This window comes from Falco punctatus, assembly GCF_963210335.1.
Source record: "Falco punctatus genome assembly, chromosome: 6".
Classification (NCBI taxonomy): Eukaryota; Metazoa; Chordata; class Aves; order Falconiformes; family Falconidae; genus Falco; species Falco punctatus.
In genome coordinates, this window is record NC_137585.1 from 3,013,109 (window position 1) to 3,033,440 (window position 20,332).

The 20,332-nt window shown below is 52.6% G+C and overlaps 1 protein-coding gene across 1 annotated transcript in view; it reads left to right on the plus strand.

Annotated features, from left to right (window-relative positions):
• Window positions 1–1,616: 1,616 nt before the first annotated feature.
• Window positions 1,617–20,332, plus strand: part of HGD (homogentisate 1,2-dioxygenase) — a gene marked incomplete at its 5' end in the record, with an annotated part of 29,759 nt that continues 11,043 nt past the window's right edge. Inside the window, 9 exons of the mRNA XM_080391592.1 lie at window positions 1,617–1,727; window positions 2,217–2,308; window positions 3,921–4,059; window positions 9,790–9,861; window positions 12,346–12,434; window positions 14,124–14,229; window positions 18,156–18,215; window positions 18,700–18,791; window positions 19,394–19,428. Of these exons, the coding sequence (XP_080247718.1) occupies window positions 1,617–1,727; window positions 2,217–2,308; window positions 3,921–4,059; window positions 9,790–9,861; window positions 12,346–12,434; window positions 14,124–14,229; window positions 18,156–18,215; window positions 18,700–18,791; window positions 19,394–19,428 (796 nt within the window). The remainder of the gene's footprint in view (window positions 1,728–2,216; window positions 2,309–3,920; window positions 4,060–9,789; window positions 9,862–12,345; window positions 12,435–14,123; window positions 14,230–18,155; window positions 18,216–18,699; window positions 18,792–19,393; window positions 19,429–20,332) is intronic.

A 20,332-nucleotide genomic window follows, 5' to 3' on the forward strand; every position in this document is an offset into this window, starting at 1 on the left:
AGTCCCTTGGCACGGTCTCTTACCCTGACTCTGAGATGAGCTCCTTGTGCATCTCCATCTCACCCTGACGCTGAGATGAGCTCCTTGCACATCTCCATCGTGATGCCTGTGAGAAGAGTTCATATCTAAAAAGCTGCTGGTGCGCAGCTTATACAGTTGCATATACATCATGTGGCAGCAAACAGTTGCATTGACATCCTATGCTTTTGTACATATCTCTTTTAGGTCATTACGCATTTCAGCTGGGATCTCCTTGGAGTAAAGGCCATGTAAAGCTATGTGCTGGCCAGATGTCATAAACCCAGAAAGATCATTGAGAAGACACCAAACGCTTTCAATGCTCGCTCTTCCATGCTTAATTCATTGTGTTTATGAATGATGTTTATGTGGTAACAATTCACTGTTTTTCTGAATCGTATTTACATGATAATGAAGACAGTTGCTAAATTATTAATGAAGTACATCTATACTTAATGTTTCCTAAGATCTATAGTTAAGAGCTGCTGCAACTAACTAAAGGGGTTGTTTAAGCTGAATCACTGAGGCTGGGAAGCTCTGGAGATCTACTCCAACCCCCTGCTCAAGCAGGGTCAGCTGGAGCAGGTTGCCCAGGACAACGTCCAGTTGTGTTTTGAGTACCTCCACAGCTGGAGAACACACAGCCTCTCTGGGCAACCTGTTCCAGTGTTTGACCACTTACTATTCACATTTAAGGGCAAAAAGGAAAGTCCACCAAACTACAGGCCAGTCGGCCTCGCCCTCCATCCCCAAGGAGGGGTGCTCCATCACTCCAAGGCAACTAATCCTGGAAACTGCTTCCAGATGCGTGAAGGACAGTAAGATGATTGGGAGTAGTCGACATGGATTTATGATTTCTCTCTGAAATGGGATGGGCTAGGTCAGAAACACCACAGGAGCGTTAAGAAATCTTTTCTGTATTCCACAGAATTTGGAGGTCAATAAATCAAGTGTCACTTCCAACAGTATCTCATTAAATGATGTTTGTCCCTGCACAGAATGGAAAAGCAAGGGTCAGCACCCTAGTAAGCTCTAAAACATTTACACAGCCATCAAGTGAGTAAAGTGATAATACCTCGTACTTTCTCAGGAAACAGGAGCAAGCAAGAAGCAGGTCTCCCCATAATTAAAAAGCAAACCCTTTATTTTTACCTGTCCCACAAGAAGAAAACAAGAGAAGAGAGCCTGTGAAGAACTGTGAACAAGGTGAAATGCAGGTTCTCAAAGGGGAATATCCGCTAAAATGTAATATTATCGCTCCGGCTGCGTGGCTCAGCAGAAGGAGATTTTGGAAACCCCTGAAACTTTGCAACTTCGGCTTGCAAACCTGTAGCCAAATGTGTAATTCTTCACTGTCAGAAAATAAGTGAGATGAACTCTTTACTGTTAAATATTGTCTGGTAGGAAAGGATTCTCAAGGGTAGGTGGCAGGTGCCAGGTACTTTATTTCTTTGGCAGTGATGAATCACTGCTCGGGGTGAGAACACCTTCACGGGCTCTGCCTGGAGCTGGAGAATTCCTTGCAGCTGATGCGGGTTTTTATGGCAAAGCTGGAAGAGGCCAGGATACGGAGAGAGCCTTCCTGGGCGAGTGAGAAGATGGCAAGCGGTAACGGAGACCTGAAGATGACTCACAGCTTGGAGATCACTCAGTCTGTTCTTCTGGAGCCTAACGCAAGGGGGTCCAGGTCTACGGTTCAAGACTTTCGGGTACCGCTGTAAGAAAATGATGGAAGTTCCCACTTGTACCCATCCTCACCCCACCCACATCATACCGGGGCTGAATTTTGATCTGTTTTAGAGAAAATACTACCTGATGCTGTACAGCCAGGTTAGCCGAGTCTGTTCCTGGTGACCATGTGATAAAACCATCGGTGTCATGAAACCAGGGGAGCCCAGCTCAGCCCCCGGACTGGCCCTGTGCTAGGGGAGCTGGAGGCAGTGGGTCAGGGTGGCTCTCAAGCAAGTCCCTGTGGAGTTCAGGAAAGGATAAGATGCTTTCTTAGGCCATCTCTTCACAACACACGTGCTTGTGGGTTGTGAGGCATCAGCTGCAGCCCGTGCTGCCCATAAATATAAGCCTTGCTGCTTTCCAGACAAGCCTTCAACCACAGCCCTCTGCGTCCATTCCCCAGTAATTCCCCCGCACACCATGTCTCCAGCGCTCTGCCTGGGCTTGCTGTCTTGCTGTTTTCTCAGGACAAAACCATATGCAGCAGCGATGACAGAAGTGGCTCAGAACATCTTGGACATGTGGACAAGCAAAGGAAGAAACAGCAGCAGCAGGCAAGGTGCCGCCGGGCTGTGGTGCTCCTGCTCCAGGGAGCAAGTGGTGCAGGAGAAGATCCCGTGCCCGGCTTTGGGGCTACCAAACCAGCTCCCCCTGCCAACCACAGGGGCCAGCCAGGCTGGCTGGGGGCTGCAGCCCACACGGGGAGGGACCAGGGCAGAGATGGCTCCGGGGAACCAGCCAGCAGCTCCCAATACCTGCTGGGAGGTTACCAGGAAGACGGAGCCTGGCTCTTCACAGTGGTGCGTGGTGGGAGGAGGCGATACAGCTGGCATCGGCTGACACAAGGGAGGTTCAAGCTTTTTGGTGGAGAGGGCAATCGAGCAGTGGAACAAACTGCCCAGCGAGGCTGTGCGGTCTCCATCCCTGGAAGTCTTCAAGACAAGGCTGGATAAGGTCCTGCGCGGCCCAGCCAGACCTCAGAGCTGACCCTGCTTTGAGCTGGGAGTTGGACTAGTGACCTTCTAAAGTCCTTTCCAACCTCAAATATCTTCTGATCCTGTGATGCTAAGACCAGAAGGGACAGCTGAGGAACACTAGCTCTGTGTCCCCCACCCGTAACCACATCCTGGTCATACACCCCACCTCCTCCCTCGTAGCCACCCACCTGTCTTGCCAGACCTTGAAAGGTGGCAGCTCCCGGTGGCCCTGATGCTGCTCAGGTGGTGTGAGGAGGTGCTGGTTTTTAGAGGCAAACCCATGAACTGTCCCTCCTGCAGCCCGAGCTCTCGCTCGGTAACTGCTTTCAGGAGGGAAGGCTCCAGGATGCTCCAGGATGCTCCAGGATCCTCTAGGAGTGGGGAGACGTTAACTTCACTGGACTCCATTTGTGTTTGAATTCCAGTGTGTGCCTCCTAGAGCGTTCCTCCTGGCAGGACTTGATAGTAGAGCAGGTCATGGAAAGGGAAAAAAAAATATTGCTTGCAAATTATTTTTTTTCTTTTGAGGACAGATGAAAATTCAAAGGAAAACAAAATCAAATAAAAAAATTGATTTTTTTTTCCTTGCAACTTCGGGAAATGCAGAGCTACCTTCATTAGTATTCTGTAGCTAAATGCTTGCTGCTGCTCCTTCTTCAGCAACAGCTTTCTTGTAAAATACTAATATTTCAGAATTTATAAGTTCCCCTCACTAGTTCTAATCACAGGAATACAAAACCCTCCCCTACTTTTGGCCCCCAAATGCTGCGTAACGTTGCCACATGGTGTTTCACAAATACTACTACCCTCACCAGGACGGTGATTTGATCCTTTCCACCCCCACCATAACACAGCATAACTAACAACTTCTGGTACAGGTTTAGAGGACGGTATGTAAAAATTTCTAGAGGTTTAACTTTTGAAAGATGCTTATAAAACCGTTGCAAAAGTGGTTTTTCTTTGTTCTTTAACACCTTGTTCTTTTTTTGCCACGCCATGGGTGGGGAATACAGCCCCATTTTTAAGATCTAAAGAGGAACAGTGGCAGTGAGGGAACCCAGTCCCCCTCACCCCCTGCTTATCATCTTCAAACGGATCCCGGGCTGGTCCTGCGCCGAAGGGCTGGTGCTTGGTTAAACACAGACTGGGCTGAGCAAACAGGTTGAAAACTCCTGTGGACTTTCTCACTTGCAGCATTGTCACCCTGCCACCAGCCCAGCTCGGCCAGCCAGCTAGCAGGCTTCGCTCGCAGGCTGCTTCGGCCAGGGACCGGCCAGGGCTCTGTGGCTGCTCCAAGAGGAGGAAGACCAGGAGGAAGATGAACGGCCTTCAGGTAAGGAGTCGGGTGTCTGCGACCCCCGGTGCTGGCTGCAGACACCCCTTCCCTGCTGACACTGGGTTTGGTGTCAGTGCGTGTGCACCTCTTGGTGTTCCAAGGTGTGTTTTTTTAAAGCTCTCTTGGGGTAAAGGATTTTGCCGCTTTTCATCTATGAACAGGCTTTTCTCTCCCTCTTCTCCTTCTTTGGAAACTATTCTTGGTCAGGCTGTCCCAGCACAGGACCTCTTCATCGCATGATTTGTCCTTCCCCCACCCTCCGCAAGCACCCCTCCTCCTGCCCCCGCTGCCAGGGGGTGTTTCCCCCTCAGCCTATGAAATCTGGCTGGCAACATCAGCCCAGATGTTGCAACCCTGGCCACCATCTTCTGTGGCAGCCCAGGGGAGCAGCGGCTCCATTCCAGGGCAGTTTCTCAGCACCCCTCACATGGCACTCTGGCACATCGGGGTCCAGCCGTGCCCCCCTCTCCGAGCCCCAGAGGGGCAGCCAGCAGGAGCTTCCCCTGCCGCCGTTCCCCTGAGCACGGGGGAGCCTGGGGAGAAGGGTGGGATGCGGTGGGGTTGGCGTTCATGTGTAGGAACACGAGACTTACAATCCTGGATCTCATCAGCATCTCGTCATTGCTGGGGGGCTGTCCCGGGGCCGTCAGGGTGCGTGAGTGGCAAGGGCTGGCCCCAGGACGTGGTGGGTCTCAAGGGTTTGTGCAGGACCATCATGTTTCTCCCCAGACTCTGGGGCTGTCACTAAGCCTTTTCCTGGCTCTGGATATACCCGAAAGACACATGGATGTGCTCCTTCACCACCTCCCGCCATGTTCGTTATTTTACACCACGGTGTTACAGGTCTGCTGATCCATCTCTGACGAGTCCTGTCTCATACAGTAAAATGTCACTGTGCCTCTTCCTTGCCTGTCCCCGACACCCCTAGCTCTCACCATCCTCTTTCAGCAGTGGGGCAGCCTTGCCCCTGCACCACTCTGGGTGGGTGGGCACTGGTTTCTGCCACGGCTGTGACAGCATCTGCCATGTACAGCTGCAGCTCCGCTTTATGTAGTGAGGATATATCAAGCTGTAGCCCTATATATAGTACCAAAGACAGGGTCTTCCATGTCCAGCTTCAACTCACTCCTAGCAGACCCTAACACCTTGTTGGCTGGTGTGACCGTGGCTGCAGGCTGAGCACGGCTCTGCCCAGAGCTGGCCAGAGGCACGAGCTGCTGTGCCAGCACCTCCTCTGAGGCATCATATACATCCACACCCCACTGTCACCTCTCCCCAGCCAACTTCCCTCGGCATCTTTCCCCCAAAACCATTGCTTTGCCCTTTCTCTCCGCTCCTCCTGGCATCCACCCTTCTCTTCCCTCCTCCACCAAGTTCCCCCATGCTGGAGCTGGGCAGGTCTCTTCAGGAAGGGTCTGGGTCCTGGACCACCCCCAGCACTTTTGGAGCAGAAGGTCGGCAAGACGCCGGGGAGACGGCAGCTCCTACCAGGGATATTGGCCCCATGGCACCGTGGTGGCACCGGGGCAGAGCTCCAGTTTGGGTGCTTTGGTTTTACCCCTCAGGGAGACTGTGGAGCCCCATGCGGGGGGTGAGACCTGCTGTGCTCACTGCCCAAGTGCTCGTGTCCCTGTTCCTGCGGGTTTGTGTTAGACGCTGTGGTGCGGGCTGGACAGAGCCAGTACAAAGTGCCGTGCCTTTTGTGGGGTGATGAATATTGTTTTCCCGTGTCCTGCAGCACAAGCTGATAGAGAAATGTATTATGCAGTGTTTGAAGAAGGACCTTAATTATTTTGCAGTCTGTGTGTTCAGACTTCAAATGCGTTTTCCCCATGCCTGCTGTCTAATCCGGTGAACAAAAGGTTATAGTTTATAGGTCAGAGCACGACACCCATTGCGAGCACTCTGCTTTGCATCCCAGTTATTCCAATCAATGAGCTTTGCTGAATTTTTTATGCTGTGCTGAGCTTTTATCTCTCCCATTTTATTGAAAAACTACAAAACGAAAAACAAAGAGGAGTCAGATGAATTCCTAAGATCCTGTTTGCATATAAAGCTACAGGATCTCGAACAAAATAACAACAACAGTAATTAAAAGGAAAAGCGAAAACAAGGACCACAGAGAACTTTTTGTTCTACAAAGAAATCACTTGCCCAATTACCAGAATAGTGCCCATTAACCCACCCAGCCTGGAGATGCCCAGAACATGGCTGGGGACTGTGGAGGCCAGGCAGAGACCTGGGGGGAGGTTGCGTGGGACTGAAAACGCTGTGCCACTTCATGGAGAAGGGCTGGCTTCCATCCTGCCGGGTCTCTGCCACCCAGGAAGGATGCTCTGGTGGGGGTGCTGGGTGGGCAGAAAGGGGTCATTTCCCCTGTCTTGGGGGCACCCTGTGCAATGCCAATGGAGAGGCAGGAGGTGGGCTCAGGGGGCTGGCAGGGAGAAGGGCTGTGATGTGCCTGGCACTTGCACCGCTGCTCCCAACAGGTCTGCGCCGGCAGGGTCCCAGTGCGGTGCCCCAGAGCCCTGGCGCGTGATGCCTCCACACACACGGTGAGCCGGGTGACCCAGCTCTTTGTGGCAGCCCAAGTGGTGTTTGACACCGACCCCTAAGGGTGTGCGGGGGAGAGAATCCTCACTCAGGTCTGCTACAGGGAAAGACAAAATAAACCAAGCGAATGAGAAAAGCCACTCTGAACATCCAGGCAAAACCCTGGAGCCACACGCGGGGTGATAAATCACCGGGAGGATGACGTCTCCCCTCCCGTGGCTGCAGTCCTGCCAATGTCTTTGGTTTGGCCCTCGATGCAGTTACCTGAGGATTAATTGGGGTTTTTTTTCTTGGCAAGGAAGAATCAATTGACCAAACAATGATGCAGCAGCTTCTGCCCCCCCTCTCAGGGCAGCAGGGTGATGGCACCCTCTCCCGAGCGCCACCTCTTCCCTGCCTCGGCTCCCCTGCCCCAGAGCACCCAGCCTCCTGCATCACTGGGTGGTGGCAGCAGCTCCGCAGCCCTCAGTGGTGCACAGCCCCCGGTGGTGCACAGCCCCCGATGGTGCACAGCCCATGATTGTGCACAGCCCCGGTGGTGCACAGCCCATGATTGTGCACAGCCCATGATTGTGCACAGCCCCGGTGGTGCACAGCCCATGATTGTGCACAGCCCCCGATGGTGCACAGCCCATGATTGTGCACAGCCCCGGTGGTGCACAGCCCATGATTGTGCACAGCCCCCGATGGTGCACAGCCCATGATTGTGCACAGCCCCGGTGGTGCACAGCCCATGATTGTGCACAGCCCCCGGTGGTGCACAGCCCCCGGTGGTGCACAGCCAAGGAGGGCAGCAGACGCCGCCTGCACCGCTGCCCGGTGGTGAGCACTGCGCAGTGGCTGGCACCAGGTCCTCGCTGCTGAGCCGGGTTCCCTTCCGTCCCCTGGCCCAGCAGGCAGGAGCAAAGGGGCTTTTGGCGATGGGAACGGGCAGGCCAGCTATGCGGCTCACCAGCTTTTTCAGCCTGAAGGATGGACGATGGATTTCTCACAGCGAAAGTGTCCGTGCCACCTTCCCCCTGGCCCCAGCAGCGTGGCAGGGGGCTGCTGGGCAGCACATGCTGGTTACCACCAGACAAACCCACCCGAGGACCACGGACTGTCCCCTCCCAGTCCCCCACCAGCTTCAAGTCGAGCATCTTGCAGGTGACGCTCAGCAAAGCAGCCTGCACGTTGCGTTAACCCTCTCCTTGCTGTGCTAATAATGGCAGAACCTGCTGGGCCTTGCTGGCTGTGCCTCTAGAAAACGAGCCTGCCTCTCTCCTCCTCCTCTTCCTCCCTTCTTCACCTTTTCATCTAGGCTGCCCCGCAGGCAAATGCTCCCACCACCTGTATGTGGCTGGTAGAGGAGGATGCAGTGCGGAAGGTCTCAGTTAATTCTGGAACTGCTGCAGTCCCATCAGATATTGCTGCATTTCCGTTTAAAAGAGGGGAGGGAAAAAAAAAAAAAAGGGCAGGGAAAAAAAAAAAAAAGAAATGCTCCAGTACAATACATTTGCCAAGGCTGCTTAGGTGACCTGCTGCTTTGCATATCAATATGCTTCTTGCAGGGGAAAGCAGAGTCCTGGTGATGCACTTTCGTTTGTAAGGAGAGAAATATCCTCCCGAACTGATGGAAAGCGAGATGTTTTCAGGGCCAGGCTAAGCAGGGCTTCCAGCCAGCCTGGCTGCAACTGGGAAAGGAGTTTTCTTACAGATCCCTGGAAGGTGCCTGAGGAAACCACTGGGTTTTGCAGGCAGTTTTCGGTTTGCTCTGTGTGCTACGCTTGGAAATTTCTGGGAGGGGGGCTGCAAATTGCACAAGGCTGAGAACGCCTGGGGGAAATAATCCAGGCACTCTAATAGTAAAATAAAGCAGGTATAGGGGCTTTGTCCCCCTGGCTTTGTGCCAGACCTCTGCCTCCCAGGTGCCGCACCGAGGGGGGTCCCTGCCACTTGCCGGGGTGTCTCGGCACTGGAGCCCCCCGGCAGCTGTTGGGGTGCAGCCGCATGGCAGTGCCGCAGCCACCCCGGCGCAGGCAGTGTGTGTGTCAGCCAGGCGCTGGCAATCCTGGGCTCTGCCATCCCAGCGCTGCTGGGCGAAGGCAGTTGACAGAGGGGAGCATTAATATTTAACTCTCTCCCCAGGCCACGGAGCTGAACCACTGATCGCTGCCAAAACACCTCCGTGTTCACGCAGAGTTCAACAGGGTGGCTTCGTGCCTTTCTATAGGATCTGAAGGGACTGTATTTACATTTCTGTCAGTGCAAAGCAAAGGTTTCTGTTACACCGGCTTCCCTTGTGTGCCTCAGGGTTACCGTGGGGCTTTTCTCAGTGCCGCAAAGCCGGGAGCCACGTCCCCTGGGATCCCGTGGCTTTTAGCCACGCGCAGAGCATCGCAGCTCCAGGCAGGGCAGGCACGGGAGGGCAAGCAGCTCTGTTCCAGCCATGGGTCTCTCCAGTATACATCGCCCTAGAAAATCAGATTATTGACATCGCCCTAGAAAATCAGATTATTGTCCGGGAACGGATTAATTCTCACTTACTGTCAGGGTGGACAGTTCACGCCTCACTGGGCGACGCTTATTTAGGGCAAATCAGTGACACAGTTTAAGTCCCAGGTGAGTTTCCCTTCCTCCCTCATCCCGCCTACATCCTGACCTTTTTCTTGATGGTCATGGGGTTGTATCACAAGAACGTGACAACCAAATGGCTCCCACTTTCAGCCCCTGAGCATGTGAGTGCATAAATTTGCAAGGCAGTCTGCAGATCTTGCAACATCCCTTATTCAAGTGAAGTCAGGTCCAATGTGGATGGTGCTAGCATGCCTCCGGAACGCTGGTGCTCACCTCTTCCTGTACATCACCCTGTTGTTCTTGATACAGTCTGACTGGACATGTGATATTTTGCTTATTTCTCAAGTGCCTTCATGCTGCAGAGTGTGGTCAGAATAGATGTGCGGACTTGGCAGGAGAGCAGATCCCATCCGTGCTTCCCAGGCCACAAGTTAGCTACTGAAGTGAACCTAGAAACTGTGGAAATGGCCTGTGGCAATATGCAAGTAGATGACTTGAGAAATTCTTAATGCACACAAAGAGCCTGGAAAAACACACGGGGAAGTGATGACTGTGTGGTTTGGAGAGGTTTAGCTTGTGTTTTCAAATCGCTGATGAGCTGTGTGGTTTATTTTACAGTACATGTCAGGATTTGGAAATGAACATGTTTCTGAGGATCCACGCTGCCCAGGAGCTTTACCAGAGGGACAGGTACCGAGTTTTTTTAAAGTGATTTATTAAAATTACATGCAATGGAGTGAATATCTGTTCCTGGGGCTTCTTTTCATCTTAATGTGTTTCCTTCCTCTCTGCCACCACGAAAGTCTCCAGGATCCTTCTTCATGCAGGACTGGAATAATAAGACATTGGCAAAAATCAGAATTAAAGATTTCTGTTCATACGTTCTATTTTTAAGTTACTTGCGAGCTTCCAAGTTTCACCTTGAGGTTAAGACTTGCTTAAATGACCTCTGCTCAACAGCAAGGTTTTTTTCCAAAAGGAGTCTGTGATACAAGTGGCACGGAAAAGGAAGCCACCGGCTCTGGAATAAACCAGAGCAGAAGTTTGAAGCTTGGCAGAGAGATGTGCTCGTGCAGAAGAAGCAGCTTTGGGAATTTCTGTAGGAATTGGGTTTGTCAAAGCTGGTTTATAAGCCTTGGGCAGGAGAGCAGCTTCTTTGCAGGGAGGGGACGTGAATGCCTGTAGTGTATAAACAAACAGATCCATTCTTAAACGTTTTATGAACATGTTTTATGAAAATAAATCATGTTGTGTCGTTCTGTTTGAAAGAAAGGAATGGTGACCCATGTGACACTAGCCACTTGGTCTGCAAAGGCAAGAACTGAAGGGTTCAATTGTTCTTATCTCTCCTGCCCTGGTCTCCGGTACACCAGCGCACATTTCGAGGCTGACTGTGCTCTCTGTTGGATCTCTGGAAATCCCTCGTGCTCGGATGGCAGCATCTGATGCTCAGTCAATGACATCTCTTGGAGCAACTCATCATCCTCTGTGCAAAGAGCCCAGTAGAATTAAAGTCAAACTGGGAGCTCTACACTTTGCTTTTCCTGAGTTCTCTGGATCTCCCCAGCTCTGATGTTTTACACATTGTGTGCTGGTGTAGCTGGTAACACACAACACAAGGGCGCGTTAAATGCATATAAATGTCCCCCAGGTCTGCATTGCAGCCTACGGTGTGCCCACAAAAAAGACAGAGTGCTGTGCTGGGTCAGACTGGTGGCTCAGCTGGTGCAGTGCCTTGTTTCTGAGACTGGCTATAGCAGATGCTTGGAGAAAAAATGTAAGAAAGAGGCACCTGAAAACTGGGAGATTGGTAGTGGTGGCTGCTGGTCTGAACAGGCGGTGAGCTGTGCTCCTCGTGATGTCCCAGGGCAGCACTGCTTTCCAGAGGAGGAGGAGGAGGAGGACCCCTCCAGCTCCTGACTGGGGTGCCCTCATCTGCACAGACGTCGGCCTCGGTGTCCAAAGGGTTAACAGAAAAATCCGAAAACGAGTTAGACACAAAAAAATCTCCAGTCCCAGAGGTGGATCCTTTCTCCTCTGCAGTATTTATAAGACTGGCATCTGCAGTAGTGCTGGCTAAGATAAAAATGACAAGGGCTATTGATCCCCCCGCTTCACTGCATACTCATACGGACACGATGGAGTTTCAAGGCTGGAAGCTACGTGGGTTGTGAGAGCTTTACCTCTTCCCTCTGCCCACCTGTCAGGGCAGCCTTTGATGCCGTATGGATGGCTGAGCGGCTCGGCCGCAGCAGGGTAACAGGATGCTAAACTAGACCTTGCAGGAGGGAGATGGGATAGCAAATGGCGTATGACTGTCCCACCGGGATATTTCCTGCAGTTCTTGGATGCCTTTGCTTCTTGCTGATCTCAAACAAATAGACACTGGCCTACTTAGATCAAAATGTTTCATTTCTGTTCTCTGAAAAGGAGGAATCTGTCCTTCAGTCGTGAACTCACAAGGGCTGCTAAACCTGCGCTAGTGGTACCCACGGCTCTGCGAAGGGGAAGGTGTCCCCTCTGTGCTCCGCAGGAGGACTGGCACTGCGCAGAAACCCTGAGACACAGCAAAGGCTCCCACACAGGTCACCCTGCTCTCAGGCAGCAAACAGCACGGGCAGGAGGAAGGAGCAAGCCACCCAAATGCCTGCTCCATCACCCCTCCCCTGGGCAGAGGGCAGGAGGAGAAGGGGGCCCTTAGTGCGCAGGAGCGGAGAAGTAAAGGTGCAGCTGCTGGGAGTCTGTCCTCTGGAAAGCCAGCTAGACACGAGGCTCTAGGGCAACCCCTCCGAATGCTTGCTCCTCAAAAAAATCTGGGCATGATAACAGTCTGCTTTGCAATCTGTAAGCACTGGGAATAACCCCCTTTTCCCTGACGCTCCCGTTGCTGGTGCTATGAGCACTGCCCTCTTGCAGCTTGTTCCATGGCTGTGCCGATTCCTCAGGGCACTCGTGTGGGAAAGGGGCTGGGGGGCTGGCTGGTACCCGTGGGGCACCCAGCATCATGGGAGCAAGAAGCTACAGCTTCCAGGGCTGATGCACAGCCTCAGGAGCAGAGTCCACCCCATGGCATCGGGGCGCTGGGCGCCCAGCACTGTGCTCTGTCAGGGGCTCCACAGTTAAATCCCATGCTGCCACTCCTCACTCCTTATTTTTCCTTCTCCTCCCATTCAGAACAACCCTCAGGTTTGCCCGTACGGCCTGTACGCTGAGCAGCTCTCGGGCTCTGCCTTCACCTGTCCCCGGCCCACCAACAAGCGAAGGTACCGTGACCCCCAGCAGCGGGTGGGTGATGGGGGGCGCTTGGGGCATGCAGCAGAGAACGATGGAGGAGCTGCCTCTGGGCCACCAGTGCCTTCTGCCAGCTGAAAAAGCTCCCGGGAGAGAGGCAAGGGCAGAAAACCACGGGAGAGGGAAGGCTTCAGTGGGGTGAGTGGGTTACAAAAATGCTGAGAAAGGAGGTGTTGGGGTGGGAAAGAAAGTGGTTTTCTGAGCAAGGCGAGGAAGGGGAGGTGATATTCATGGGTGCCAGATGGTCCTGAGTGGGCTGTGTGTGCTGTGCAAAACAATCTCAGGGTCTCAGCCCTGATGCTACTGCAAAAACATCGCTGCTGCGACTGGCACTGGTAAGCACCTGATGGACAGTGTCAAAACCAAGCCTCTGAGCAGGAGCCCTTCCTCTTCCTCAGGATGCTCCTGCGCATGGGCTCGGGCTGGTGAGGCGCTAGCTTGGGCTGTACCAGTCCTGGGACTGGCCAGGGGCTCAGAGCAGAGCCAGGCACCCAGCACCCTGCCTACCACCCCGTGCTGCCAGCACTGCTGGGGACGGCTCGTTCCAGCCAGCAGCAAGCGTCCTGGAGCTCTGTCCCAGGCGTCATGCTCCATCCATGACCAGACTGCAGAAGATGCATTTCTCATTTCACTTCTCCCACGGTGGCTTTTCTGTCCCTTCTGTTGTTCGTTCAAATGAAAGGCAAATGCATCATCCAAGCTGCCTAGCAGAGCTCTGCTCTCGGGGCTGGTGCCAGCTCGCGGTGTGCGTGGGAAAGGGATGAATCATTGTTTGCTGCACAAAGACGTCCTTGATGGAAATTTTCCAGCTCTCAAGGGAGAGCTCCCTCCTCCCCTCTCCCACCTACCCAAACTGCAACCACCCCTGTTAACACATCAAAGGCACTGGCAGCCCTGCCTGTCTCAGGCTTTCCCCGTCACCTCTGCTCACCTGCCTGATTAAAAGCCCAGTTTCAGGCTTGGCTGCACCTGTGCACGGTGTGCGGATGCTGTTTGCAGCTGCTGGAGCAGCAGGGGCTGCAACCAGGGACACGGCAGGCAGCCAGGAAGGAGAGTGACAGTCCCAGGTGGCAATGGAGGCATGGAAGGCCTCCTACAGCATCCCACATAAAACTCTGGCCTTCGCTGCATGGGCTTGCTGGTGGTCCTATGGGCATGGCCAGCCAGGCATAGGATGCTTCTTTCAGTAGCACATCCAAATTCAGATACTGGATGGGACCTTCTGGCTCCTGAAGGTTCCTCTGTACGTACAGTTAGATACCGCTCTCATCCCGTGTCCGGCCGGCTTTGTAGCTGTGGTTATAAATAGGTTTTTATTTCACTTCAGAGGTTTCTGTATTGCAGTGACAGATAAAGCTGTATCTTTATTTTTTATATACATATATATAGGTGTGTGTGAGAATGTAAATGTATGTATAGGTAAACACACATATAGGCATTTACCTATATAGAACAGCATATATTTGTAATTAGAGCCGATAACAAAAAGCCATCTCTCTGGCAGTCTCTGCCTATGAGCTAGTGTTTGGTATTTAATACTTTTGGCCCAGTTGCCACCATCATAAATGTTATTAATGCCTTCAGGAGCTCAGTCAGCCAGCAGCCACCCAGAGGGTTTAACCTCTTCTCCAGGCTAATCCAGGACTTTTCTTTCTTTGTAGCTGGCTGTATCGGATCCTACCTTCAGTCTGCCACAAACCCTTCAAGCCTCTTGAGGAAGGCCACTTGACACACAACTGGGATGAAGTTGAGCCTGACCCCAACCAGGTAACCATGCTGGAAAGAGCTCTGGTCCTGCCAGGACGACAGCCCAGCGATTAAGCTAACAGGGGTGCAAAGGCGCTGAGCTGTAAGAGGTCTGAGAAGAGCCGTAGGGAGCTGGGGGGCTGGCCAACACAGGGGCTGGGGTCCTGGGTGCCACCCATTGCTCCTCACCTTTGGTTCACCCAAGGAAAGACAGACCTTGAGGTGATGCTTGTTGCTTCCCACCCTGATGGATGCTTGTGCTGCTTCCTGGTGTCATAGGGTTTGACTTGTGCTTTCTATCATCTCCCCTGGAGGCTCCTGTTGGCCACCCCTCAGGCCGCTTTCTCTTCTTCTCCAGTGTCCCCCATCAAAGGCTCATCATGCCCGGGCCCGGCAGGCAGAGCAGCAGCATGTCTCTGCCATCCATCCCCTCCTTCCCTGCGCTTCTGGAGAGGCTGCTGGCTGCCAGCCCATTTCTCTGCAGCCCTTGTGGGAAATCAGGCTTCATTCTGGAGAGTCATGCAGAGACATGGCATTTGTCTTCCTCTGTTACAGCCTTGCCATCATCTTTAATCATGATTTCTTCCCTGCCAGCCCCAGAACATTTGGCTTTGCTAAGCTGACTATCTCCTCCCGCCATTCTCCTCTCAACATCATCTCATGGCCATCAGTTTTCACTCTGCTCAGGTTCTGTCCTTTGATGCATCATCACTAGCTAATTTCCAGCCTCCCAGCGGCCTCACCATTTGTCTAAATACTTTCCCAGTTCTGCTGGAATATGTTTTCCAGCCACTGACCAAGGAGTGGTGACCGGCTCATATTTACGTGCCTTTGGTGCTCCTTCTCAGATGAAGATCCGTTGACTTCTGTGACCACTTCATCCCTCTCTGATGCCCTTTTGCAGCCAACATCTACTGTTGTGGTTATTTACGGTCACAGTAATTCCACGATGCCTGGCTTTCCAGCATCTCAAGCCATTTACATGCTGCACATCTTTTACTCAAGGGAACAGCCACAAAGCTCCTGCCCACTCTCTCTCACCGCTCTCCATGGCAATCACCAAACCCAGAGGGATCATTTCCTAGAAGTAAGTGGGACCCATCTTCCTGCTTTCCCTCTCATCCTCTCTGAAGCAGAGCCAGGGACCAGGTTCAGTTTGTTGGAAAAGACCGACACTTCCCTGCGGCGCTTTGCGTTTCGCCCAGCTCACTTAGGGAGCTTTCCCAATCATCATCCATCTAAAAGGATGGCCATATGGAGGCACCTTATGCAAAGCCCTTTGAAGTCAATGGGAAAAAATATCCTTTAACCTTGCCCAAAGACAACGACAGAATTATAAAAGGCATAGGGGACAAAACAGAAAAGGGGACAAAGGTGATGAAAAAATATGGGTAGCATCTGTGCAAGAAATGCAGGAACAAAGGAAAGCTCTCCAGCCTGGAACAGAGATGACCAAAGGAAGCTATGATTAAAAGGCAGGGAGAAAACAAATACCAATTATCAAACGTCACATTAAATTAAAAATAAAAAGCGTCAGCGGTGGAGCTTCTTGCAAAAGGATGCAGGTGGATTCAAAAAGGGATCGGACAAACCTTGGGAAGATAAAACCCCATAAAATAATAGTAAGCACAGAGGTGCCATATCTCAGGAGGCTTACGGATGCTGCAGCAAGGAAACAACACTAAAAGCCCCCCCCCATTTTAAGCACCTGGTGCTGGCTGCCACTGGCTGTCTTGGAATTCTGGCTCAGGGCGCTCGTTCTCTTCTTGCGCTGGTGACACCCAAGTGCAGCAGAGACACGGTGGACAAACGGCGCAGAGCCAGGCAGTGGCTTTGCAGTTTGCAAACATTTCAGAGGAGAGGGGCCAGACACCATTTTCAGTTGCAACCAACAGGCTGGATGACAAACGCACTTACTGCTCCCCTTGTCCCACGGGAATGACAACTGTGGAGGTGTCCACAGGGACCAAAGTGAAAATGGAGCCGTTCTGCAGGGACTGCACTATACTTAGTACTTCGTCTGTAGACTTACTGTCATCTTCTGTATTCCTCAGCCAGAAAAATTGCTTCTATTTAGACCATCTTTATACCTGACATTATTCCTTTTGTTTCCCCTGTTCTCCCTCCCCACTGCCTCTCTCCCCCTCGTTTTCAGGGTCTTCTCTCTTTGTCCCTCTGCGTGTCCTTTTTGTCCGTATTTCCCAACGGTTTCTACCCACTGGGTCCCAATTCCCCACCCCAAAGGCTTAAAACAGTTCTTGGAGGAACAGGTCACTCTGAGCCACCACCGCTGGCCCTCACAGATGCCCCGAAATGAACGGGACCTGGGGGAGGTCCTGCTGCTGGGGGTGGCAGCAGGCTCTGCAGCACCTTCTGACCATGCTTTGCTTTGGCTCTGGTTCACGTCTGGAAGGCTGTCTTGGAAGCCAAAGGGGAAAAAAAGCTTTAAAGAGGGCTGAAAGCAAACCCTGAGGTTCAGCACTGGCTCACTGGCTCATCTGTGAGGTGTCGATGTCTCGCAAGGGTCACAGCTGATCTGCTGGCGGGTACATTTGGTGTCTCCATCCAGAACACACAGGTTCTCCAGCAGCCTCCTCCCCTCCACCCAGCAGTGTGACCCTCAGCAGGCACTGGCACAGAGCTGCCCGGGTCTCCCAGGGAGGAAAACATGCCTCTGCCAGGCAGCGAGCGGGATGGGGGGCGGAAGGGAGGAGGGATGGATCCAACCCCGGTGACCCAGGGCTGCCACGAGGCTGTGGTGGTGGGATGCCCTGGGGGAGCAGATGGCTTTGGAGAGCAGAGCAGAGGGGGCCAAGCTGCGGGGCCAAGCCTGGGGTGCAGCCGATTAATTAGCGACGAGCCCCTCCTTCGTTCAGCACTGCTGGCGATGCACTGGCTGGGTGCAGCCGCCCGCTTTCTCCCAAGGCCGGCTCTCTGGAGAGCCTGACAAGTTGCCTGGGCACCCACATTTTGATTTGGTGTTGGAAAACTGCAACACGGCTTGGGGGAATTGAATAACTTTGTATCCCTTTCCAATTTAGCCAAAATTTCACATAGTTCACAATTTTGGGGAGCAGCAGGCACAGACACAGAGTCCCATAAACTTTGTTTTCTCAGGGCACCAGCCTAAAAACATGTTGAGAACCCACAGGTCAGGTAGCTAAAAGCCAGAAAAAGTTTTTGTGGGTGCCCAGAGTCACAGCGCTTTCTTCTGGGGTCAAGCGCATCGATGCAGGGGATACATCTGGCAGCTGCCGTGTCAGCATCCTCCTGATCTGGGGGGGTTGGGCTGGCCTGCACTGAACCCCCCCAGCGAGGAGCTCTCAGCTGCAGCACCTTGTTCCCAAGAGCTGCAAAGACCCTTAACACAATATTAGCGGTAATAAATACTTTGGACATTTCTAGCACCTTCTGCCTGAGGATCTCCACAGGCTTTTTAAGAAGTAATTAGCGCTGCTCGCAGCTCCCACTCACACAGGTAGAGATTTTTCTGCTTCAGATGTGGAGAAAATGAGGTGGAGCAAACAGAAGCGTTAAGCTCAGGTCATGGAGGGAGTGAATCATCCAGCACGGAGCGGAGCACAGGGCTGTGACGATTTGGCTGTGCAAAGACAGCTGATCTGAACTTCTTTGCTGTCAGTAGTGTTGTTAGTAATAGAGAGAGAGACAGCTTTTAAATAGGATTATTTTTTTTTAACCTTTGCACCACACAGACCTGCCAATTATTTTACAAAATTATGATTAAAAAGGAAAAGAAGTGCCATAAATCAAAAGAAACCTGTAAACCAAATTAAGCAAGGCAAGGAGGAAAGAGAAAGCTACCTCAGCTAGCAGAGGGCAGGGAAGCCGGCGGGGGGACACACGGGGGTCTGCTTTCTTTGGAATTGCAACCTTTTGTGTTATAACCACTGGCATCCCTTTCTTGCTTTTTGTTTGCTGGAATCTAGCTGCGATGGAAACCTTTTGAGATCCCCAAAGCCCCTCAGAATAAGCTGGACTTTGTGAGCGTAAGTCAGGGGCCAGGGCACCCTCCACCGCTGCTGCCCCTGGGTGGTGGTGGGGCACGTGGGATGCTCAGCGTCCGGCTAACAGCAGCAGTTTTGCCACTGCTGGGCTTGCAGAGCGTCTGTGGGAGGGGGGAGAGGCTCCCAGATATCCACCAACTGACAGTGGACTTGATTTTCTTCATTGCCTTTGAAGGAACTCTTAAAAAAAAAAACAAAACAAAACCAAACACACAAACCCCAACCTGCAGCTCTCCCCAGTTCCCAGGCTGGAAAACACCAGCTTACATGGATTTTTAAGAAATCCTTCATCTATTAAAGGAAAGTCAAGATGTTTGGCAAAAAGCCATACATGGGAAGGCTGGTAGCGGTGTGGGAAGCAAGGAGAGAGGGTGAGCCCCGCACGGGGGTGGGATGAGGGGAGAAAAGGGGGCTGCCCCCTGCCCCGTGCCCACCACTCACTCCTGATGCGTTGGCTTTCCCGCAGGGATTGCATACCTTGTGCGGTGCCGGCGAGCCCAGAGCACGCAACGGCATTGCCGTGCATGTCTTCGTCTGCAATACCTCCATGCTCAACAGGTCAGTGACTGCTGCTCCGCAGGCGCGGGCTGCCCATGGCTGGCTGCCCACACGTGTACAGTGTCACTGTCTCTATGTCCCTGTGTCCATATGCTGGGTGGTGTTCATGGTGTCCATGGCAGGCTGTGCTCCATGGCCAAGCACGGGGGGAGTGGGGATGCAGCCTCCAAGAGGAAGGAGCTGGACATGGGGGTGCAACAAGAGGGGATGTGTTGGATCCAGGTGCTCTTGGCGCAGGGACCAGAGCTGCTCCTTGGAGGTCACCACGCACACAGCCTCTGACAGGCATTGCTACCCCTGCAGCGGCTCATGGGGGAAGCCAGCCCTGCTCCCTAGTTTACAACGTCTGATGCAACCATGGCCACAACAGCAGAGACCTGGCAGAGGTCAGAGGATGTCCTGCTTCCCGGCCGGGCATATTGAACCTCCCTCTGCACCAGCCAGTATATTGCATTCACTGACCTGCAAATAGCATTTCTGGTGCTAAAGGGGAGACCTCTGCCACGTCATTCTCCAGCTCAAAACCCCCAGCCGTGGTCGTGGCATGTGTAAGTGCCTGGGGCTTACAGCATCTTGACCTTCCAGTTCTCCTTTTTCTTTAGATGTCTTTATAATTCAGATGGCGACTTCCTGATTGGTGAGTTGATGCTTTGGCTTGTCCTTTCCCCCACAAGGGTCTACCTGGGTTGCCACCTGCTGCCTCTTTGTTCTTCCAAAGCCTTGGGCCCAACAGCCAAGATTTGGAGGAGAGGGTGGGCTTCACCCTCGTGCCATCCCGATGTGGTGGTCTGGCACCAGCTGGGCTGCTGGGTGGGTTGCACTGCTCCTGTGCAGCTCAGGGAGCGCCCCTCTGAGCCAGACCTCAGCTTTGGTTTGAGCAGTGACAGCTCCCTTGGTGCGGTGCTCAGCGATCGCTTCCCCGTGCTCCCCTGACCGGTATGAGGCACACCACAGGCGGAGGTTTTCTGGAAAACATAAGCCTCAAGATTTCTGAACAGCTTACAGCTAGATGCCTTCGTAGCTTCAGTCCAAGAGTATTTGGGATGGAAGCTTAACTCCCGTGCTCCACCAGCCTCAGGCAACCAGGCTGCCACACTGAGCATTGAGGTTGGCACATAAAGTACATATATGCCAAAAAATATTCTGAGCGATATCGTAAGTCTGATATTTGCTTGTTTCTTGGTTGACCGAGGGACAGAAATGCCTTCAGGTCACCAACAGAAACATTTTCCCCATCAAATAGCTATTAAATTGTTCTCACTCACCTCCCTCACTACCGTGAAGTAAAAGTGCTAGGGCAGGTGTTGTAAATCTGCTAGGTTTTTAAGTCAAAATGTGAGCTCCCCTGCGCCAGGACAGTCATGGAAAACTGCAGATGTTATTGAAGCATTGCTCCCACCCTCAGCAGTAGGGAGAATTAGTTATTCCCAGCCATCTCATGCCACCACAGTTATGACAAGGATGGGCATGTGCACCATTTTAGCGTGAAGGTCATGAGACAGACACGTATGGCCAAAACCACAGCAAGTCCCATTTATTTG